Source organism: Tiliqua scincoides, chromosome 9 (genome assembly GCF_035046505.1).
Source record: "Tiliqua scincoides isolate rTilSci1 chromosome 9, rTilSci1.hap2, whole genome shotgun sequence".
NCBI lineage: Eukaryota > Metazoa > Chordata > Lepidosauria > Squamata > Scincidae > Tiliqua > Tiliqua scincoides.
In genome coordinates, this window is record NC_089829.1 from 8,126,654 (window position 1) to 8,151,015 (window position 24,362).

The 24,362-nt window shown below is 47.4% G+C and overlaps 1 protein-coding gene across 1 annotated transcript in view; it reads right to left on the reverse strand.

Annotated features, from left to right (window-relative positions):
- Positions 1 to 7,160: 7,160 nt before the first annotated feature.
- Positions 7,161 to 24,362, reverse strand: part of TTC34 (tetratricopeptide repeat domain 34) — a 34,526-nt gene continuing 17,324 nt past the window's right edge. The window contains exons 6-7 of the mRNA XM_066637407.1: positions 20,573 to 20,787; positions 7,161 to 7,682 (exon numbers count right to left, since the gene is read on the reverse strand). Of these exons, the coding sequence (XP_066493504.1) occupies positions 7,161 to 7,682; positions 20,573 to 20,787 (737 nt within the window). The remainder of the gene's footprint in view (positions 7,683 to 20,572; positions 20,788 to 24,362) is intronic.

Here is a 24,362-nt window from a genome sequence, read left to right on the forward strand (position 1 = left end):
GTCACTTGAGGCTTGCAATATGAATTTATAGATAGGGGTGCCAGTCTCATGAATGGTTTGCACCAACACAGCTGTGGTGGCTTGGGGATCGCTTCCAGCCAGTGCCCAAACGGGCCAGCCCCTGAAGCAACCATGAAGTCTAGGGGCTCTTTACACTCTCACATAACACCAGAACCAGGGGACATCCACTCAAATTGAGTGTTGGGAGAGTTAGAACAGACAAAAGAAAATATTTCTTTACTCAGAGTGTGGTTGGTCTGTGGAACTCCTTGCCACAGGATATGGTGATGGCATCTGGCCTGGATGCCTTTAAAAGGGGATTGGACAAGTTTCTGGAGGAAAAATCCATTACGGGTTACAAGCCATGATGTGTATGTGCAACTTCCTGATTTTAGAAATGGGCTATGTCAGAGTGCCAAATGCAAGGGATGTAGGTCTCTTGTTATCTGGTGTGCTCCCTGGGGCATTTGGTGGGCCACTGTGAGATACAGGAAGCTGGACTAGATGGGCCTATGGCCTGATCCAGTGGGGCTGTTCTTATGTTCTTATGGGTCTGAAGAAAAAAAAAATGGGACACCATTTCAGAATCTGGATGGAGCTCACAGCACATAGATTTCTGCGCATAGAAGCTTTTCGGCAAGGTTAAAATGGAGAAGATGACCCCTGCTTTTCTGTTCCTGCAGGCCAATGAAGTTTCTCGGGACCCCGGGGATCATGCGGTTTCATTTCAGCTGGCACTGACTAATAGCTTTAGCAAACCAGCGGATTCTGATGCAGACCGGTTGCTCCGAAATGTGATTAAGAAGTCATGCCTCCAAAGGCGAGGGCTGGGGTACCGAGTGGTAATTTTGCATAACACATTAGATTAATGAGGACAGTGGCGCCGTGGAAGCTTGGCAAATTGGAAATTGCTCGGTGTGCAGGGAAGCCAAACGATTACACAGTCTCCAATCTTGCCTAGAGAGATGATAGTGAAACAAAATGGGTTTTAGATGAGCTGTCATTAAAACAGAAACATCTGCCTCCCAGAATCAAATAGGCTGTCCTTATATACTCCCTGGGAGGAGGGGGGGGGAATGAAGCTGTGAGGATGGCAAGGCAGTTGGCGTGAAAAGGGAAACTGACTGGAAGGCTCAGTGGTTGTCTGTCCCCGTGCTGCATAATTCCACGTGTGATGAAAACATTCATGTTGACATTCTTGGTGAACTAAAGAGCCCTGGTGGGTCAAGCCCAAGTCCAGTATGCTCTTTCCCACAGAGGTCCACCATCTGGCAAACCCACAGACCAGAGGGGTCAAATACTCCTCTCCTGCCATTGCTCCCTTCTAACTGGTATTCAGGCTGCCTCTGAATCTTAACACACAGCTATCATGACCAGTAACCACATATACACATCCTTCATGCATTGCTCGAATCCAGCGTTTCCCCAAGAGGGGATGGTGATCAGGGCCCTTCCGCCTTGTGCAGGTTTGGCTTCAAATAGGAGCCTTTCCAGAAGCCCCTGTACTTACCAAGGCCTCTCCCAGCCTGGTGACCCACTCAGAATGGCTTCAGAATTGCCCTCAGAAGCCCTTGTGAGATACAGGGTTTTCAGAAGTCACTGCTGAAGCCACTTCCAGCCACTTCCAGGTTTGCTTCCAAAGCTGGAAGTGGTTTACTGAGATATCTGAGGGCCATTTTGAGGCCTACAGAGTGGGTCACCAGGCCAAGAGAGGCTACCAGCACTACCAGGAGTGTTGTGACCCACCACAGAGGACAAGGCTGCAAAATTTGGGAACACGTGCTGTAATCCTTTTAAGGACATCCAAGTTAGTGGCCATCACCAGCTCTTGTGGCAATCAGTTCCACCAGTTAATTATCCGCTTTTGAAGAAGTACGTCCTTTTATCCACTCTAATCCTCCTGTCAGTAAATCACATTGGCTGACCCCTGTCAGTTCTAGTCTTGTGAGAGAAAAGGCGCTCTCTCTCTCTCTCTTCACATTATGTATTATTTTATAAATCTCTATCCTTAATTGCCTTTCTTGCAAGCTAAAATGCCCTGCATTAAAGGGAGGTACTCGAGCTCACTGATCCTTTCACACATCCCAATCAAGTCTTCTCCTGGTCACCATTTGCTAAGCTGAAAGCCCAAATGCTGAACCCTTTCCTCATGAGTAGTAAGGAGTGTAAAGAAACAGCAGTAGGACAGAGCCTGCAAGGAATACAAGCCCTGGTTCATACAGGTGTTGCAAATACCTATCTCTTTTGATTACTGAAATAGGTAAGGGCCAAATGAGATATTATTATTATTATTATTATTATTATTATTATTATTATTATTATTATTCATTTGTACCCCGCCTTTTTACCCAACGGGCACACAAGGCGGCTAACAAACAATTTAAAAAATACAACATGAAAAACAGCTAAAAACAATTTACAATGATTAAAAAGCTAAAAGCAAAACGAGCCCCGTGGATTTTCTTATAAAAAAGCAAGAACGCCAGCCAGCCTGTCAACAATTAAAAGCTTTTTGAAATAAAAAGGTCTTCAGTCCACGCCGAAATGTTAGCAACGAGGGAGCAGTTCTCAGTTCTAAGGGGAGGGTATTCCACAGTTTGGGGGCCACCACTGAGAAGGCCCTCTTCCTGGCCGCCACCCCTCTCACATCTTTTAGTGGCGGCACAGTCAAAAGGGCCCCCACAGAAGATCTAAGAGCACGGGCCGGATTGTAGGGAAGGAGGCGGTCCCTCAAATACCCTTGAGCCGAGCCATAAAGGGCTTTAAAAGTCAAAACTAGCACCTTGAATTGGGCCCGGAACAGAACCGGCAACCAGTGTAGCCTCCGGAGCAACGGCTCGACAGAGTCAAACCGACGTGCCCCAGCAACCACACGAGCAGCCGCGTTCTGTACTAGTTGTAATTTCCGGACCGTCTTCAAAGGCAGCCCCACGTAGAGCGCATTGCAATAATCTAATCTAGATGTCACTAGGGCATGGGTTACTGTGGTCAGGTCCGCGCAGCTCAGGTACGGTCGCAGCTGGCGAATCAGCCGAAGCTGAGCAAAGGCTCCCCTGGCCACCGCCGCCACCTGGGACTCCAGGAGCAGCTGTGGATCCAGGAGAACCCCCAAGCTGCGGACCTGCTCCTTCAGAGGGAGTGCAACCCCATTCAGAGCAGGACGATAGTCCAGCACCCGAGCTGTGGATTTCCGAACCAAGAGCACCTCTGACTTATCCGGATTTAATTTCAGCGTGTTCGCCCACATCCAGTCCCTAACCGCCTCTAGACAGCGATCCAGGACCCCAACCGCCTCCTCAGAATCAGGGGGAAAGGAGAGATAAAGCTGGGTGTCATCAGCGTACTGGTGGCAACCCACTCCAAACCCCCGGATGACCTCTCCCAACAGCTTCATGTAGATGTTAAAAAAAAAGCATGGGAGATATGACTATAAAGATACCATTGGGCCTGGGTTGCAGGGTTGGCTCATCCATGAGGCCAACTGAAGCTGTTGCATCAGGCAGCAGATTTGTAGGGATGCCTGTCTTTGTCTACGTACTCCCTCCACTGCTCCTCTTCCTCCTTCCACTCCCTGGATTGGAAAGGAAGAGGGGAACAGAGAGAAAGAAGAGAAATACAGAGGGGAGTGTTGAGCTATAGTATTGGAGAGTGGGAGAAGCAGAGGTTGGCACATCATCAGTGGTAAGGAGGGCAGCGTTTGGCATTAGGAGGCCTTGGGCCAGCTCTGCTAGAGCGCTTCTCCTTTCTTACATAAACAGCATGCACTATGGGGGAACTGGTTTGGGACCGTGGTGCAGAGTAGGGGCACTTTGATGGGCTTGACAGCCAACATGTTCATGTCCCAAAAGGTAATATTCAAATCAAAACTCCTGGGAACTGGAACCTCATCGCTGGCAAGCTCTCCATTGTCTGCCTTGGCACATCAGAGTCTTTTTAAACCTTGGAAAATGGAAAGCAGGAGTATTATCACAACATCTTAAAAGTCTGGAGAAGAAAGGAGAGAGAGAGAGAGAGAGAGAGAGAGAGAGATTTGCTTAAGGAGAAAAGCTGTCAGCTGTTAGTTTGACACCAATTGTTCCCAGCAGAAAAAGCAATTAAAAGGGGGAGAGGATATCATAGGATCACCAACACCAGAGATATATGATTGGTCTCACATGTTCTCCCTTGACATTCTTCAGAAGATCAGAAAGGCTGTTGCTTCAGGGTTGGGGACTGATGGTAATCTGCAGTCCTGTCCTCCCTGCCTCTGTCCAAGCAGTGTAATTCAACCCTCAAGAAGGAACTGTCTAAAGCAGGGGTGTCAAACATAAGGCCCAGGGGCCAGATGCGGCCCCCAGAAGCTTTTCATCCAGCCCTTAGGCTCTCAGCTGCTGAGGTGTTACCACTGAAATGGCAGCCCACATGAAAATTGGGCTTTCCCAAATCTTGGAATATGATCAAGATTTGCGTATTTTCTCTACTGTCATTTGCAGTTAATGAGTTTCTATATGAGAACAAGGTCTGGCTTCTGGCCATTAGCTGCTTAATGGTGTCACTTTCTGCTTAATGACATCACTTCCGGCCCTCAGCAGGAGCCCTGAATGCTAACTGAATGCCCTCTGTATGAAACGAGTTTGACATCCCTGGTCTAAAGCTCTGCAATGTCGATTAGGAGAAATAATTATCCCTTGATACCCCCCTCCCCACAGTGTTAGATCTTCACATAAAATCTGCTCGACATTGGCAAGGAAATTGCCAAACCCAGATAGCCTTAATGGTTCAACTGAAGAGAGATGTCGGAAGGGGGGGGAGAGTTCTCCTTAGTCATGCAAAGAGCGTCACTAGGGCTGCAATCCTAACTCCACTTTCCTGAGAGAAAGCCCCATTGAACAAAATAGAACTACTTCTGAGTAGACCTGGTTAGGATTGTGCCCTAGGGTTTGCATCACCTGGTACGAGAGTTCATTGCGTCATCCCCATGATGGACCTCCTCCTGTACCAGACCATACAGAATAAATGACACCATCGTACCCACCGCCTAAATGCAGCCGTATCAGTAGGGTTGGGGTAACCCTCATTCACTTTATTTCATTCATTCTTTCATTTTAATATATAACAGTACAGGTCGCCCAGCAAATCAGCAATCAACAAGACACCAGTGGCCAACTTGATGGCACTCACACAACTAAATAAGAGTTGTGTTAGCTCTGACACATGGAAATGAGAACTGACTCACACTAACATTTTATTGGTTCCCTGCTGTGTCATCATAACACCTCATTGGCTTTCAGAACCATCAGTCTCATTGGTCAGTTTTGAGTTAAGAAAATCCACTTCTTTTGTTACATCAGGCAGTTGTGTTCTCCTTTTCTGGTTATTTGTCCATAACGTTTGATATAATACATATATTTAAACATGGTATTTTCCATTGCATTCTGCATGAAAGTCCTCATTGAATGACATATAACATGATGGTATTATTTGAAAATACCAAGATTTTCACAATTTTGGCTAGTCGTGGTGTCACTTTGCCCCTGCTGAGTGCATCACCCAGTGCAGTCCACACTGCTGAGTGATGCCGCTGGCCATGTGATTCAACCCTGAATGAAAAGTAAGCCCTACCAAACTCCATAGGGCTTTCTCTGAAGTCAGAGGGCATTGGATTACACTCTAAGGTTGTGATTCAAGGAGGGCAGACAGAGAGGGAGAGGAAATGTGGAGGGGAGGAAAGTGCTGAGCTGGAGCATCGGAGAACAGAGGAGCAGAGGCTGGCACAGCATCATGTAAAGGGGGGCAGTATTAGGCATTTTGCCTCAGGAGACCTTGTGCCAGCCCTGCAATAGATGTAACAAGGGTCTGACTTGGGTGGCTTCATCCCATGGGCTTCTGGACTCCTCCATTACCTCCATGACTTATTTGATGTTCTGGGACAACCAATCTGGAATCAGAAAGGGACCATAGCTCAGTGTTGGACAAGCTGCATTGCCTGTGCAAGGTCCCAGTTTCAATCTACCTCTTGTACCTTCATGTAGGGATGAAAAATACTCTTGCTTGAAGTCCTGGGGCAGGAGAGGTGCCTATGCTGAATGACGGACAACTAGCACACCCTTGAAAGACTTAAAGTGGACCACAATTGTTAAGTTCGAGAGAGTCTTGTAGACGATCTAGTCCAACCTCCTGCTTGATGCTGTCAAGCTAGAACATCGTGAAGTGGCAAAAGAGAGCCCAACCCTCCACTAGGTCATTGGTTCCAACCAAAGATTGTGTTGCTCTGATCACTGACGTTTCTCCCAGCAATCAACCTTCCTGATTCTTAAGCCCATTGGATCTCAACCTGCCCTTGGGAGAAGCAGAGTTTTGCCCTCATCTATGTGATAGCCTTTCAGGAATTTGAAGGATGCTATCAGGCCCTCGAATCGTCTCCATTCAGCATACCCAGTTCCTTCAACCTGTTCTCACAAGGCTTGTTTTGTAGACCCCTGACCATCTCCACTGCCCTCCTCTGGGCCTATTCTAGTTTGTCAACAATAAAATATTATTCACCCCATTTCTTCCTTTCTTTCTTTCTTTCTTATCTCTAACCAACGTTGGAGAGAAGAATCATGAGTGGGTTTTGTTGGTTTCCGGTTTTGTATGGAAGGAATCTAAAAGACCAGGGGTGTCCAAACTTTTTGGCAGGAAGGCCACATCATCTCTCTGACACTGTGTCGGGGGCTGGGAAAAAGAAAGAGTTAATTTACATTTCAAATTTGAATAAATTTACATAAATGAATACATTAGAGATGGAACTTATATGGATGAATGAATGGTCGTGCAATAGCTCATGGCCTATAAAAGGCCTTGCATGAAGCAAGGCCGGCCTTTCCTTTGCTGCCACTACTGCATCACAGATGTGAAACAGCAAGCAGTGGAAGGAGCCCTCATCCCACAGCTCACATGAGAGGTTGAACAGTTGGTCGTCACGCTGAGAGCAGTTGCGTTGGGCCATTGCAGGCTCCGGCAAGTCTCCGGAAGGCCAGAGCTCATTGGAGAGTGGGAGCTCTCAGCAGGCTAGATTGGGAGTCCTCAAGGGCTGCAAGTGGCCCCAGGGCCGGGGTTTGGGCACCCCTGTAATAGACCATCATTCAACATTCCATAGATAAAAAGTGGGGAAAATTTTCAGGATGGAGACGCAGAACCACTTAATGAACGCTGCAGCCAGAAGCCTCCCGCTTAATCCTAGATTTCAGTTTCTTAAGTTCATGATGGTTTTGGTCAACGATGAGGCCGTACTCCACTGTCGTCCAGGCGTCTTCATAGCGATTCCCTGTAAAGTACGATTGTGCCGTTTGTAGGAATGCTTTGGACAGCGCATCTCTATCAGGATCAGCATGGATAGTGGTTAGAGCCAAAGACTGTTCCAGCTGAAGGGCTCTGATGTACTGTTTCACCGCCGCTTCTTCCTCTGCAAGGGACATGAGCATGTACCCTTGGGAGCAGAAGTCTTCCACTTGAGTCCTCAGGTCATTTTGCCCATGATTCTGGACCACCTTTTCCATATCTTTCAAAGCCTTTCTGTAGTCTTTCAGGTGAGCCAAGCATGTGGCGCGCTGCCGGAGATACCGCGGGTTGTCGTTGCTTGCCAAGATGGCCAGCGAATAGTAGCCAACAGCCTTTGCATGACAGTGTTCTTTCACCAGGGCATTTCCTTCTTTGGAAGCTACCTACAGTGAGAAAGAATATTGGAGACCATTCCAACAACCACAGCCTGGTTACTTACTTTTAAATTTTGGCTTAAACTGTGTTTAAATTCTCATTCTGGGTCCCTTTTATACGATTTGTTAAGAGACTCTTATTTTTTTTCTTGGTTTCGTTTGATAGACAACAAACTTGCTTCCCTTGATCTTCCATTAGAATCCCTGGCAGATATGAGTCTTTCTAAAGCATATTCAGTGATAAAAGGCAAGCTTTTATCATCCGAATTCAATTATCTAAGTAATAACCTTAATCCTACTTGTTCTCCTCTTTCTTTTGGTTTGGCCCCATCTTTCGATCATGCCCCTAATTATTTCTATACATTAACCAACCCGTTACATAGATGAGCCTTTATGTTAGCTCGTTTTAACATTTTCCCTTCGGCAGTCCATTCTGGCCGCTTTTTTAATATTCCACGGGAGAAAAGGCCCTTCTGTCACGAGTCTCCTGATTTTTTGTCTCACATTCTCTTTTTTTGTCCAGTACACCTTGATATTCGTAACCATTACCTTACTTCTTGGATTTCCTCTGATCTTACCCCTTCTGATATTACTCTTTCCAAGTTCATGAGTGATGTTTGTGTTTCTCTGACTGCAGCTGTGGCTGGTTATTTATCTGAGATTCTTAAAGTAACGTCAGAATTTAAATAACTTGATATCCTGCTTTTAATTGTCCAGTTTGTTATGCAAATTGCTGTGTCAATTGTAAATTTTAATTGCAAACCGTGTTGACATGCCAATAAAGGTTTCAGAACAGAATATTGGAGACCCATATCTGAAAATAAATTTTCTACAAAGAAAGTCTTATTGATGCCACTGTGATGCACTCCCAAGCAATCATGGTTAGAGACCAGTAGCACATGAGACAAGTAACATTTGCAGAATTAACCTGTGGAATTCCTTGCCACATGTGGTGATGGCACCTGGCCTAGATGCCTTGAAAAAGGCACTGGACAGGGTAATGGAGGAAAAGTCCATCAGAGGTTACAAGCCATGATGACTGTATGCAACTTCTGGGCTTCAGGGGTAGCCTATCTCTGAGTGCCAGATGCAAGGGAGAGGCAACAGATATCTTGTCTGTGATCCCAGAGGCATCTGGTGGGCCATTGTGAGATACAGGAAGCTGGACTAGAAGGGGCCTTGACCTGATCCAACAGGACTCTTCTAAGGCTGCAATTCTAACCTCACTTTCCGGGGAGTAAGTTCCCTTGAACACAATAGGACTTGCTTCTGTGTAGACTTGGTTAGGATTGTGCTCTAAGGGCGCAATCCTAACCCCTTATGCCAGTGCTTTCCAGCACTGACATGAGGGCAATGCAGCTCTGAGGTAAGGCAACAAACATTCCCTTACTTTGAGGAGGCCTCTGTGAGTGACACCCAACTGCAGGATGCAGCACACGTCCCATTGGCACCACCATGCCAGTGCTGGAAAGCACTGACATAAGGGGTTAGGATTGTGCTCTATATCTCTTATGTTTTCAGTGTGTTAATAATGAGTGCTACAGTCACAGCTTCCCTGGCTTGAATCGTCCTCTGCCATGAATTCTCACTAGGTGGCCTTAGGCAAGCTCCTCCCTTTCAGCCTCAGTCTTCCCCATCTGCAGTATGGGAATAATCATACCTGCTCATCTCACAGGGCAGGACCACATCAAGAGAATATACCTAAAGCTCGTTGCATGCTTTGGAGTACAAGTGCTAAGCAAAATTATGGAGCATGCATGCACAACTATGGGGCAGCTGTCACTTGTCAATAAAGCACCACCACAACAGCCTATCCAGAAGATTTAAGAGAGAACTAGACGTCTTTTCTTTCTGCTTCAGATCATGAAGGTCAATTAAGGGAACTCCATTTGAACGCTGCGGCTCTAATGGATTTCTCATTATTGCTCCTTTGCTGTGCGGACATGAAACATTTTTTGCCACGCTGCCGCAGAGCGAATATTTAAGTCATAAACAAAGCCACCTGAAAAACAACCTCGGTTGTGGGCCAAGCCAGTCCGATCTCTCAAAAGGCTTCGGAGCTGCCCAGCTGTCTCCATTACAGCCATCTGGAATCAGAGCTGATGTTTGTATTCTTTTCCCCCCCCCCACCCAATGAAAAGCAGAGAGAGTGGGGGCTACTGCAAAGAAGACGGCCTTTGGGGCTTGCATCACCAGTGGCAATATTTGAACCAAGAAGTGGACTTCTACATTGGAAAAATTGTTGCCTCTCTCCGACTGACAATGGGACAGTGGCATAGCTAGAGGGGGTGCAAAGTGCTATGTTTTGCAAGGAGCCTGACCACAGCATGCAAGTGGCCCCTCCCCCTCCCCTTTGAAGCCATTCTGGGTGGGGGAGCAAAATGGAGGCATTCATCTCCATTTTGTTCCCCTGCCTGGAATGGCTCTGAAGGGCAGGGTCTGCTTGTACGCTGCCGTGAGGCTCCCTGCAAAACTTAGCATTTTGTACCCTCTCTAGCTATGCCACTGCAATGGGATTAGGTGCCCATCTGGATCTCATCTCTCCAAGGCTCTTAGAGCCCAATCCTATGCATATCTACTCAGAAGTAAGTCCCATTGTAGTCAATGGGGCTTACTGCCAGGTAAGTTTGGAGAGGATTGCAGCCTTACAACCCAATCCTACCCACACTTTCCTGTGAGTAAGCCCCATTGACTCTAATGAGACTTGCTTCTGAATAGACATGCATAGGATTGGGCTCTCAGTTTCTTGAAAACTGCCCAGGGATGAGCCAAACCCCTTGCTGCTGGAATGGCCCAAGACATTCTGTTGCCAAAGGCATTTCACAAAACCAACCCTGTAAAAGTCAACTGTTTTTTAGACAACACAAAGATTAATAACTCTGAATATTGATTTTCCTCCCAGCTCAGAAGCACAAAGACTCATTACCAACAAGTGCTTTTAAAAAAAAAAAAGTTAGATCTGAAACATATTTCATTAGAACAGGGTTGTCAAACTCATTTTATACAGTGGACTGAATAGGGACATGCTGCCTGCTAAGGGATACAAGTGATGACATTAAACAGAAAATGATGTCATTAAGGCGGCAATCCTAACCACACTTTCCTGAGAGTAAGTGAACAGAATAGGACTTACTTCTAAGTAGACCTGGTCAGGATTGTGCCCTAAGTAGGTCATGACAAGAAATAAGCACTTTTTCCCCTTATTTAGGAATACATTCTCCGCAAATGACAGATAAAAAATATGCAGAGTTTGATCATATTCCCAAGATACGTGACAGGCCAATTATCACATGGGCTGCGCTTTCAGCAGTGTCACCACAGTTAAGACCAGCTGACAGTAGTGCTGGGAGAGCCCGAGAGCCACATAAAGAGCCTTTGTGGACCATATCTGGCCCACAGGCCTTATGTTTGACACCCTGTATTAGAAGAAAGAGTTGCATGTCTAATTAATAGACAGAGATTGAGGAACAGACAGAACAAAACACGAGGAATCATATTCTCTGGTGTATATACTTGAGATGTTCTTGAAGTCTCTTCCAAGCCCATAAGCCTTGATTTTGTCTTAAATGACAGCAAATGAAGAATGGAAATGAAATTACTGAGGATCTTGCTACCTTACAGTAATGGTGTCAAAAGGATGACTTCACTTCGCTTCATCATAAGACACCCCACCCCCAATTTCATTACTGCAATGAATGAGAAGTTGCTTTGCATACAGAAGGTTTCAGGTTCAATTCCTGACATTATTTCCAGGTAGGGCTGTAAAAGAAGCCTAGCCTGAAATCCTGGAGGGCTGCTACAAAGTCAGTGTTGACAACACTTAACGAGATGGACCAATTGATTGCCTGACTCTGATAGGCAGCTTTCAGTGAATACTGGAATGGGTTACTGCAAACCATTTAGTGTAAAACTTAGGCTGCAATCCTAACCACATTTTCCTGAGAGTAAGCCCCTTTGAACCAAATAGGACTTACTTCTGAGTAGACCTGGTTAGGATTGTGCCCTAACTCATTCGCATTCAGGGCTGATCCAAGGCCTCCTGAGATTTTAGACAGCATGCTAAATTCAGCCCCAACCCCAAATCTGGCAATTTAGTAGGCTTTGGTTCTTCAAAAAACAAGGAGGGGGATAGAATGGCAGAAGAAGTGTAGAGGCAATCTAGCTCACCACTCTCCTCTCCTTTATACTTCCTCTTCTGCTCCACCCCCACTTCCTTTTTCAATCCAGGGAGTGGGAGGAAGAGGAATGGCAGAGAGATTGGGCAGAAGGAGGTTGGCACCAATGTCTTCCTTAAGGGGTACATGCTGGCACCTTTCACAACAGCGCAATATCTTGATGAGCCACTATGATACCTCTGGATGCTTGGTGATGACTTAATCATACCATTGCCCAACTTCTGGGTTGCTGAGCACTGCAGGAGTTGGAGTAGGTTGATGATAAGCAGCCACACTGCTACGCACCTTAGTGGGAAGAGCGGTTGGCACCCCTTGGCACTCTGCTGCCTGATGCAACTACCTCAGTTGGCCTCATGGATGGGCCGGCTCAGCCTACAATTTTCTTGTTTATTTACAGAAAAGAATCTGTTTCTCTCTCTCTCTCTGCCTGGCAAAAAATCTGGAGGGTGACTTTGTTCTAAACTCCGCCCACTACTAAATTTACAGAGGAGCTGGAGAGAGGTAAATTATGCCTTGCCTTTAGGTGATTATAAGGGAATGGTGAGGGACCCATCTCAGCCTTCAGTGGAAACGAGGTGAAGCAATTAGCATTCCCAGCACACCTCCGCTTCTGCAGAAAGGCGTGCGAGTTTAATGAGGTAGGCGGTAGGGAAAGAGTTGCAGCACCAAGAAGCTGTCTTCAAACTAGCTGCTCTGCCTTTTAAGCAGGGTTGCCACCTTCATTTCTGGGCCTGCTCCTGTGCATCTAATGGCACAGTGATGCTGAGAAAATTAAGGGCCCGATCCAATCTCTGGACCAGTGCGGGTCTCCCACATGCTGCCAGTGCCAAAAGGCACTTTGCTGTGGCCAGAACAATTGAGGTGCGGACTGGGAGACCAGCGCGGGTGGGTTCTGGAACATGCACTGGTTGGAAGAGCAGTAAATATCCTACCAAACGGCAGGAAGGTATTTCAAGGCAGGGGAAGGCCCAAGGAAGGTGGTGCGGGGGTAAAACTGGTCTGGGGAGAAGGCCAGTTCAGTCCCAAGGGGGTGGGGATAGCCAAGGAGGCTGGCGCCAGATCCTATCCTCCCCACCACGCCTGAAAGCCCTACTACAGATCTACTCAGAATATCTAAATAGACAGATAGAAGCTGCCAGGGCTCAACATGGGATAAGGAAACAAATTTTCCTTATCTCATGGAGACCTCCAGCTGCCTCCATGGTCCTGCGGGATACAGCGGTGGACGTTTTGGTGCCACTGTACCATGGCATTGGCAACCTGGATAGGACTGGGTTGTAAGTTGCCGAGGCTTTATGCATCATGTTCTTTCATGACAGGAAAAGCTATATTTTTGTGTGTTGGGAGGAGAAGGAGGGGGACTTGTTAAAATACAGGAGCCAAGCCAGTAAGAACAAGATGGTAATCCAAGTCTGAGAACATTCTCTTCTGTTTTGGCCTCCATCCTAGAGTCACAGTGTGGACAACCTGAAATTCTAGAATCCTAGAATGTCAGAAAACGTTGGATTACGCTCATCTTCCTGTCGGTTTCACTGGTCTTACTTTTGAGTCACTGTGTACAAGATCACATGGCTGAGCTGCAGGGATTGGGCAGAACTGGATAGCCAACCTTGCCCCTCTCTTTTTCATACCTTCCCAGTTTGTACTCTTTCATTTTCTCTGTGCATGTTCCCAGCTTCCTTCTGTTGTCTCTCACACAACTGCAATTCCTTCAGCTAAGCCAGCGTTTTCTTAACTAAGGGTACAGGTACCACCAGTGGTACTTGAGGTGGTGTCTGGTGGTACTCGCAGGACCCCTGGGAACCTGCTGCCCAGCAGCGAGACCAGGAATGCAATGCAACAAAGGAAGATGTAGGAGGCTAGGCTCAGTGGACAGAGCTCCAAAGCATGCTTTTTGGTGCTCAGAAAAGCCCTCCTGTCCACCCTGAGCTTCTTACTGGTGTTTGTTGCATGGCATCTGGCCTCCCAACCCAAAAGTAACTGGTGATGATGTCATCTCCAGTTACTTCTGGTGGTACTTTGAATAGGTGGACCATATGAATGGTATGGCAGAGGACAAACCTTGAGAAACATGGAGTTAAGCTGGAAGTTCTTTCCTTCTCTAGCCCACCCATTGCCCAGCATGAAGAGTGATGCCTTTCTAGGTACCCTCTCTTTACCCTCTCCCTATAACCCAACAGTTTTCAAACTCTTTGGGAGAATTAGTCACTCTTAAGTCCTTGCAGGGTCAGGGGGAAGGCAGCAATGCGATCCTGGGGATCCAGCTCAGAGGGCTGCAGGGGCTTAGTTGGACTTACCAGAGCCTCCTGCAGCCTCCCAGGGGTGAGGGGAGCCCTGCGCGACCATCTGCAGGGCTCCCCAAAGCTTAGAAAGCAAAAGCAGAGCAATCGCACCCTGCCTCTGCAAAACCGGAGCGCAATTGCTCCACTTTCATTTCTTAAGCATCAGGGAACCCTGCAGACAGTCGCACAGACCTCCCCGCACCCCCAGGAGGCTGCAGGAGGTTGTTGTTGTAAGTCCAGTCAAGCCCTGCAGCCTCCTGAGCGACACGATCCTGGGGATCGCATTGCTGCCTCCTCCCTGCCTCCTTGCTATCCCCGCCTTTTAAGGGGGCAGAGGCCAGAGCCCTCAGGCTGGGGCGTCACAACGCCCCAGTTTGAAAAGTCCTGCTATAACCCTTAGGCTCCCTGGGTGCATTGGGGTTTGTTTAGAATTGCTTTTGCCCCCGTTGATGATCTCTTTTCTTTGAAGATGCTAACATCAGGAGGTCTTTAGAAACTTCCATCATCTTTATGGGAGGTCTGCTTTTGGCTACAATCCTATTGGTACAATGAAAAATTCTAGGGCATTTAAGTAATAAATTGAGAAAGAAATGGGTCCTGCTCAGTATTTTTTTTTTTTTAATGTCACACTAAATGGCCAAAGAATAATAATTTCACATGGAGATTTAAAATTGCAAGAGTAAATGATTTGAGAATAATGTACATCCTTCTAGAGCGTTGCCTACGGTTGTAAAAGTAGTCAATTGCAAAAAGGACGGCTATATCCTTTTTCAGCTTGCTAAAAAAAAAGGCCCTTTGAATTTCAAGAACAGCCTCTATTGAATTTTTTGACAAAGGTCGCAAGGAGCGTTCCATGTTTAAACCCACCGCCTGGAAGCTGCGTGGATTTGGCTTGCGTTGGAAAGCTGGCGACAAAAGACAGCAATGAAACGGCCTACTTCTATTTTTCAAATTGTCGCTAATCTGCTAGCAGCACAAATTAGCTCTCAAAATGTCAGAGCGGCTCGTGAAGAGCCAGGGTGGCAGAGCTGATTATTGACAGTGACAGGGAAACAAACTCCAGGCCCTGCCCCTGTGGTTGAGGCAGGGCAACCTGAAGGTTCATTTCTCTCTCGCTCCCCCCCCCCCACATTTACCCACTGGCAAAAGTCATGGCAAATTAGCTAGATCAGTCACAGAATTTCCTGGGGCTGAGCAAAGAGGCCCCCCTCCCCAATGTTCCCTCCATTTACTGATGTTAAAATTCAATGGACTGTTTTGAAAACTATTTTTTGGAGGGGGCTTATCATGTGCAGTAGCACTCCAAGTGGCTGCCAAGCTCTCACCCCCCCCCCCCCAAAAAAAAATTCCCATCTCAGGATCAAGCACCAGGTTCTAGAAGACCCTGGAGGAAAGTCTTGCGGTTCCCCCTATAAAAACATCAGAACAGCCCTGCTGGATCAGGCCAAGGGCCCATCTAGTCCAACTTCCCGTATCACACACAGGCCCACTAGATGCCTCTGGGACCACAGAAGACGTGAAACCTGTATCTTGCTGCCACTCCCTTACATCTGACATTCAGAGATAGACTACTTCTAAAACGAGGTGGCTGCATATACCCATCATGGCATGTAACCAATCATGGACCTTTCTTCCATCAGTCTGTTCAATGCCTTTTTCTTTTCTTTTTTTAAATTATACTTTTTAGTTTTATGTCCAATGCCTTTTTCAAGGCATCTAGACCGTCTGTGCCATCACCACATCCTGTTTCAAGGAGTTCCATAGGTTAATTGCATTCGGGATAAAGGCATATTTCTTTCCCTGCTGGCACGCTTGGCTTCTATCCTCTGTGGCATCCAGTTGACTGGAATAAATAAAAGGAGCGCAGAGAAATGCCTTTGAACTGAATTTTCCCTGGGAAAGTGGGGCATGGAAAATATAAAATGGCACCACCGATAAGAAGAATATTGCAATATTCATTACCTGATTAGCCCTGATTTAGGGGGAAGGCTTAACCTCCTTAGCTCTCGGAACAATCCCTCTCATCAGTCAGTTCTGAGTATGAAAATTCACTTTCTGTTACACAAGGCAGTTCTGTTTTCCCTTTCTGATTATTTGTCCATAATTTTGGTAGAAACAGATAGTTTAATGCAGTTTTTTAATTGCATTCTGGATGAAATTCCACATCGAACGATAAATAGCATGAAGGTATTATTTGAAAATACCAAGATTTCACTGTTTTGGCTAGTAGTGGTGTCACTCCACCACCACCAAGTGTATCACCCGGTGTGGTATGTACCCCCTGCACTTCCTAGTGATGCCACTGTCTAGAGGGTTCGGGGGAGGGGAGAGAGAGAGAGAGAGAGAGAGAGAGAGAGAGAGAGAGAGAGAGAGAGGACTCTGCACCTCCTTACCTGAGCCTTACATGGTCTAAGTATTAGTAGAGGCTATTGACCTACAAGGTGGGGTGGCATTTTCTCTCAACTGTTATTGGACATCCCATTCAGAGTTTGGGGTGGGAGAAGACTTTCAACACAAGTTATGGAGGACCACCCCAGCACTGCACCCCAGGACAAAGGTTTGCGATGGAGCCCGCCGCGGGCTGTCTGCCCCCATTCGGAAATCCAACCCCCCACCTGAGGCTCATGGAGCCTCTAGCGGCCCATGCCTGCATCAGGGGAAGCCTCCTGAAGGTTCCCCAATGCAATAAACTGTGCTTCTGGGAAACTGGAAGCACAGTTCCTGACCCCATCGGGAGCCTCAGAGAGGCTTCTGCGGAGTCCTAGAGGCTCGCACCTGGGGCATCTGCCCCATCGGACCTAATGGCATGTTCGGAACTGAACACAAGGAGTCTGCCCTTGGACTAAAATTGGCAGCAAGTTTCACCTGAAGAGAAATCAGAGGGGAACAGCTAGGGAGACAAATCAAAAACATGTTGAGGGAGTGCAACAAGAATTCCCATCAGGCTAATAATGTCTTTTGGGAAGGGGTGAGTCTGCACATCCTCAAAAAAGGGAGGCAGACAGAGAGGCAGGTGGGGCAAGAGTGATGCTGAAACACTCACTTATCTCAGAGTGGGGGAAGAAGGGAGATATGCATGTGCCCTTTTAGGGCTGGCTCATCCATGAGGCCAAGTGAGGCGGTCGCCTCAGGCAGCAAATTGATGGATCAGTGTCCACCTACTTGCCTCCACTGCTGCTCCTCCTCCTTCCACTCCCTGGATTGGAAAGGGATATGGAGGATGGAGAGGAAGAAGAAATGGGGGGGGCGGGAGGCTGCTGGGCACAGCACTGTGTAAGGGGGGGCAGCATTTGGCATGCCGCCTCGGGGGGCCAGCCCTCTGCTCACTTATTTGGAAGGTGAAAATCATCTCCTCTTCTACATTTCTGGAACACCTGTTAAAGAAAATCAAGGCGATACGTGACAAAGAATGGGAGCCCGGCCATGCCATCCCAGGCCGGATGGACTATTCCCACTTTCGGTACGGTTGGTCCTGTTTAGGACTGGCACAACTGGTCTGCCGCAGCCTCAAAGTCGGCCATCTGTAATGCCAACTGCACGGAGGCACGGCGAAGAGAGCCTGGCAGAACCATCCCTCGTAACGGAGTCACTGTGATCCCCAGAGAACTGCTCACGATTGTTCTTTTATCTCCCACATAAAGTCGGTGATTGGCAATTAGCTCTTAAAATCTCCCAGACTTTTTCTCCAGAGAAAGATGCTTTCTCCTTCCCCCTTCCCCCCCCCCACTGCCTTATCTAGAGTAAAAGAGCTTCTTTGCTGCAGGGACTGCTAAATTAATACTTGCTTACTTAACGCCTCCCGCTGGCTTGCAAGAGAGCATGCCAAGTATTCCTCTCAAGGACGTGCACTTATTTGACATATGGGCATGGCAGCTCCATGCTTTTGCTTTTCATGGGGCTGGAGCGAGCTCAATAACAGCCTGAGCGTACCGCAGCCGTACACAGAATGAGAATATCACAGGTGCCCCCGGTATCTGTGGGTCTGGTATCCATTGTTTCACTTATCCACGGATCTCTGTTCCCCCCTGCACCCATTACCTTTATTTTCGGTACTTTATTTTATCTTCTTGTATAACAAGGAATGCAACATGCATAACAAGGAATGAGACTAGGAAGCAGGAGCTGTCCTGCTTCCTGTTAACATTCGGTTGTCTCCTCCCTCTAGCATGCAGGCTGCCTGCCTGCCTGCCTGTTGTGTTCCTGTGTTAAGCAAGAAATTCTTCCTGGGTTATGCAAGCAAGTAAAGAGAAACGAAGGTGAGGGCACGGATCTGCAGTTTCCGTATCCATGGGATCTGGGGTCTGGAATGGAATCTTCACAGATATGGGGGGATGTTGCTACTTTTAAATATCCTAAGTCTTTGGGTTCAACATTTGGAAAAAGGCTGTTGGCGCCAGATCGGCACCAGCACCGGATTGCCCCCTTCCCCCCAGCCTCGTGCAGCCAGGCTGAGGCTTGGCCGCAATTGGTTGTTGCGGCCAGGGGTGGGCGGGGCCAGGAGCGCCTGCCCGAGCACGCGCAGGCTGGGCTCAGTTCGCTCCCAGCCAGCAACCCCTCCCGCCCTCCCTGTAACCAGTCTGGGATTAGCTGGTCGCGTTTTTCGGGCCGGGTAGGAATTTTTTGCAGTCATCCAGACTGGCAGTGCGATGACTGTTTTTTCGCCTACCTCAGACTGCCATGGGGGGGGTGCGGTCTTTTGGCGGGGAGGGTCGGTCACTTTATGTTTGGCAGGATACGTGTGGGGCGGGGTAGGTAGGTATCTGGCTCGGTGTCCATCCAAGGTAGCAAGGTGAAGGGCGAGCCTGAACCACTCCCATGATGCCTGACCGGCTCCAGGAGGCAGGCAGGCAAACCCCTCACCTGGACGGTCAGGCCAGTGACACTTTGGCGGCTGGTCTGAAGTCCAGCTGCCTTGCCCCCCTTTGGGGGGTGGCGTTGAAAGACCTAGGCTGGCTATTTGACAGCTGGGGCCTGGAGTCAGGAGGTACGCCCTATGAGTTGCAGGGGAAGGTAGACGGCTAGGACCGTTTCCCCCATATGGCCCCGCACGTTGGTTTGAAGGTTGCCCTGTTGCAGTTAATGTTACGTTTAATAAAGTGGCCCATTTTATATCCAAGCCGAAGTCTGGTCTCTTTATTTGGGGGGTATGGGGGTCATACCAGTCACCATCAGATGGACTGTGGTTAACCATAATAATAAAGAATATGACAATTTTGCCTGTGGTTTGGGACTTGGGGGATCAGCCTGACATGCTTGGCAGCCTTAACAGAACCCATGTGGGAGAGAAAAACTCATCCACAGATTGACCCTGATCTATGTACCCATGGGTGTATATATCTGTGTGCCTCCATTCCAGGATGGGGATTTTGCTTGGTAGTGGACTCTGAGCCCAATCCTGAGCTCTTTAGTGCTGGTGGTATGAGAGTGCTGCTGGCACTGGGTGTCGTCAATGTGCTGTAAAGCACGTTGACAGCACCCTCCATGAAGGGACTGCCAGCACATGCTCAGTGCCAGTTAGAGCTGAGCCCAGCACCAAACCGATGCTGCTTGGTGCAAGGGAAGAGCTTGGGGCAGCAGCAAGGTTTGTCAAGGCAGGGGAGGGCGGTGTTCTGGGGTGGGGAGAGGGCAGGCCGGGGCAAGAACTGGGGTGGGAGGGCGAGTTCCGCCACATTCAATGCTCCATGTCAGGCTGAAAAGCCGTCTGCATTGTCTGCACCGGCCAAAAAGCCAGCACAGAACTGGAAGAGATCCACTGCAGGGCCTGCACCCTTACCCGGGGGAAGGGGATAAATGTCCTGTTCCCCCAAGGAGACTCCGGAGGCACCCATGGGATGTGGCGGTAGCCATTTTGGCACTACTGCTCCTCTGGGTGCTGCGCAGCTTAGAATTGGGCTGTCTCTCTTTTGCATGCAAAAGCCCAGATTCATTCTTGGGACAGGGCTGAGAAAAACCCTCTCGGAATCTCAGGAGGAGAACTGGCCCCATCCATGAGGCCAACTGAAGCTGCTGCATCAGGCTCCTCTAACATGGCTCACAGTGTATCCCTTCATACAATTTGCATGACAAAGAAGGTCTAGAGCAGGGGTGTCAAACTCATTTCATACAGAGGGCCGAACAGCATTCATGATGCCGGCTGAGGGCCGGAAGTGAAGTCATTAGGCAGGAAGTGATGTCATTAAACAGGTCAACCAAAAATAAGCACTTTTTCTCACTTAGGAACTCATTGAATGAGAAATGAATGAATGAGAAATGACAGAAGAGAAAATACACAAATCTTTATCATATTTCAAGATACGAGACAGCCCAATTTTTATGTGGGTTGCACTTTCAGCAATGACACCTCAGCAGCTGAGAGCCTGAGGGCTGGATAAAAAGCTTCCACGAGCCACATCCAGGCCCCGGGCCTTATGTTTGACACCCCAGGTCTAGAGAGTGTTGGTACCTGGGTGAGTTTTTGCCGTCGTTTGGTGTCTAAGAAGTTCATGAGGAATCCGAACTCTTCATAGTCCGTTGCGGCTAAACCGGCCAATATGTGGGCTGCTACGTTCATGTTTCCCTTGCTGGCCTGAAGTATGCCAAGCCGAGCGTTGACGGCGTCATCAGGCGTTGCCTGGACAAACGATGCCTGGAGATGAGCCAGAGCCTCTTTGTGTCTCCCTGTTGGCCAACATCAATGTAGCGATTAAATGATACCAAGAGACCAAGGATTATTTGATTTGCAAACACACTCACTGTCAATGCTTTAGGGTTCATAAATTGCTTGAGAAATTTCATCTGGGTGTCTCTCTCCTTGCATCAGCTGTTGTGAAATGGATTAAGGTTGAACAATAACAACTACAGCAGTGGTTCTCAAACCGTATGTCAGGACCCAATGGTGGGTCACAGACCTGATTTTTGGTGGGTTATGGAAAGATCAAATGAAAATCAAATACTATGGCTGCTAATTATTCTACAAAGAGCTCAGCTCTTGCAGTTTTCAAGCATGGGTAAAGATAGATAGATAGATAGATAGATAGATAGATAGATAGATAGATAGATAGATAGATAGATAGATAGATAGATAGATAGATAGATAGATAGATAGATAGATAGATAGATAGATAGATAGATAGATAGATAGATAGATAGATAGATAGATAGATAGATAGATAGATAGATAGATAGATAGATAGATAGATAGATAGATAGATAGATAGATAGATAGATAGATAGATAGATAGATAGATAGATAGATAGATAGATAGATAGATAGATAGATAGATAGATAGATAGATAGATAGATAGATAGATAGATAGATAGATAGATAGATAGATAGATAGATAGATAGATAGATAGATAGATAGATAGATAGATAGATAGATAGATAGATAGATAGATAGATAGATAGATAGATAGATAGATAGATAGATAGATAGATAGATAGATAGATAGATAGATAGATAGATAGATAGATAGATAGATAGATAGATAGATAGATAGATAGATAGATAGATAGATAGATAGATAGATAGATAGATAGATAGATAGATAGATAGATAGATAGATAGATAGATAGATAGATAGATAGATAGATAGATAGATAGATAGATAGATAGATAGATAGATAGATAGATAGATAGATAGATAGATAGATAGATAGATAGATAGATAGATAGATAGATAGATAGATAGATAGATAGATAGATAGATAGATAGATAGATAGATAGATAGATAGATAGATAGATAGATAGATAGATAGATAGATAGATAGATAGATAGCATTTTATTTCTTTCTAGATCTCCTTTTTCTAAAAGTCTGGTAAAATAGAGCAGCCATTTTCAACCACTGCACCGTGGCACATTGGTGTGCCACGAGTGGTCCACAGGTGTGCCACAGGAATTTGCGGGAAGCAAATGGTGTGCCTTGTCAATTGTCAAAAACCTGGTGGTGTGCCTTGACCATTTTAGTGCCTTGTCAGTGTGCTGTGACATGAGAAAGGTTGAAAATCGCTGCAATAGAGTGTCATTTTTAAAAGTGGGTCCCGATGTTAAAAAGTTTGGGAAGCACTGAACTAGAGCAAAGATGCTCAAGAGCTTCAAGGGAAGGGACTGACCTCTAGTAGTTGGCAACCTTCAGTCTTGAAAGACTATGGTATTGCGCTCTGAAAGGTGGTTCTGGAACAGCGTCTAGTATGGCTGAAAAGGCCAATTCGGGAGTGACAATCCCTTCCACACTGGGAGCAAGTGCAGTCTGTCCCTGGTCTGTCTCCCTGGCTATGGGCCTTCCTTCTTTGCCTCTTAGCCTCAGACTGTTGGCCAAGTGTCTCTTCAAACTGGGAAAGGCCATGCTGCACATCCTGCCTCCAAGCGGGCCGCTCAGAGGCCAAGGTTTCCCACTTGTTGAGGTCCACTCCTAAGGCCTTCAGATTCCTCTTGCAGATGTCCTTGTATCGCAGCTGTGGTCTACCTGTAGGGCGCTTTCCTTGCACGAGTTCTCCATATAGGAGATCCTTTGGGATCCGGCCATCATCCATTCTCACGACATGACCGAGCCAACGCAGGCGTCTCTGTTTCAGTATACATACATACATGCTAGGGATTCCAGCACGTTCCAGGACTGTGTTGTTTGGAACTTTGTCCTGCCAGGTGATGCTGATAATACGTTGGAGGCAGCGCATGTGGAAAGCATTCAGTTTCCTCTCCTGTTGTGAGTGAAGAGTCCATGACTCGCTGCAGTACAGAAGTGTACTCAGGACGCAAGCTCTGTAGACCTGGATCTTGGTATGTTCCGTCAGCTTCTTGTTGGACCAGACTCTCTTTGTGAGTCTGGAAAACGTGGTAGCTGCTTTACCGATGCATTTGTTTAGCTCAGTATCAAGAGAAAGAGTGTCGGAGATCGTTGAGCCAAGGTACACAAAGTCATGGACAACCTCCAGTTCATGTGCAGAGATTGTAATGCAGGGAGGTGAGTCCACATCCTGAACCATGACCTGTGTTTTCTTCAGGCTGATTGTCAGTCCAAAATCTTGGCAGGCCTTGCTAAAACGATCCATGAGCTGCTGGAGATCTTTGGCAGAGTGGGTAGTGATAGCTGCATCGTCGGCAAAGAGGAAGTCACGCAGACATTTCAGCTGGACTTTGGACTTTGTTCTCAGTCTGGAGAGGTTGAAGAGCTTTCCATCTGATCTGGTCCAGAGATAGATGCCTTCTGTTGTAGTTCCAAAGGCCTGCTTCAGCAGGACAGCGAAGAAGATCCCAAACAAGGTTGGTGCAAGAACACAGCCCTGCTTCACGCCGCTTCGGATGTCAAAGGGGTCTGATGTGGAGCCATCAAAGACAACAGTGCCCTTCATGTCCTTGTGGAAGGATCTGATGATGCTGAGGAGCCTGGGTGGACATCCAATCTTGGGGAGAATCTTGAAGAGGCCATCCCTGCTGACCAGGTCGAAAGCCTTTGTGAGATCTATGAAGGCTATAAAGAGTGGCCGTCGTTGTTCCCTGCATTTCTCCTGCAGTTGTCTAAGGGAGAATACCATATCAGTAGTGGACCTGTTGGCTCGGAATCCGCACTGTGATTCTGGATAAACGCTCTCTGCAAGTACCTGGAGCCTCTTTAGTGCAACTTGGGCAAACAACTTTCCTACAACGCTAAGGAGAGAGATGCCATGGTAGTTGTTGCAGTCACCCCTGTCGCCTTTGTTCTTGTACAGCGTGATGATGTTTGCATCCCTCATGTCTTGAGGTACTCCACCTTCTCTCCAGCAGAGACAAAGGATTTCATGCAGCTCAGTGATGATGATCTCTTTGCAGCACTTTAGGACTTCAGCAGGGATGTGTCTTTTCCAGGTGCCTTGCCAAAGGCAAGGGAGTCCAGGGCCACGTGAAGTTCTTCTAGGGTTGGTTCACTGTCAAGCTCCTCCAGCACAGGCAGGCACTCAATGTTGTTCAGCGCTTCTTCGGAGACTACATTTTCTCTGGAATATAGCTCAGAGTAGTGCTGCACCCAGCGTTCCATCTGCTGCGCCCAATCCTGGATGACCTCGCCTGCGGCAGACTTCAGAGGGGCAATTTTCTTCTGTGTTGGACCTAGGGCCTGCTTGATACCATCATACATCCCCTTGATGTTGCCTGTGTCAGCTGCTATCTGTATCTCGGAACAGAGCTGGAGCCAGTAGTCGTTAGCACATCTCCTGGCAGTCTGCTGGACTTTGCTGCGAGCAGCTCGGAGGACCTGCAGGTTGCGCTCACTGG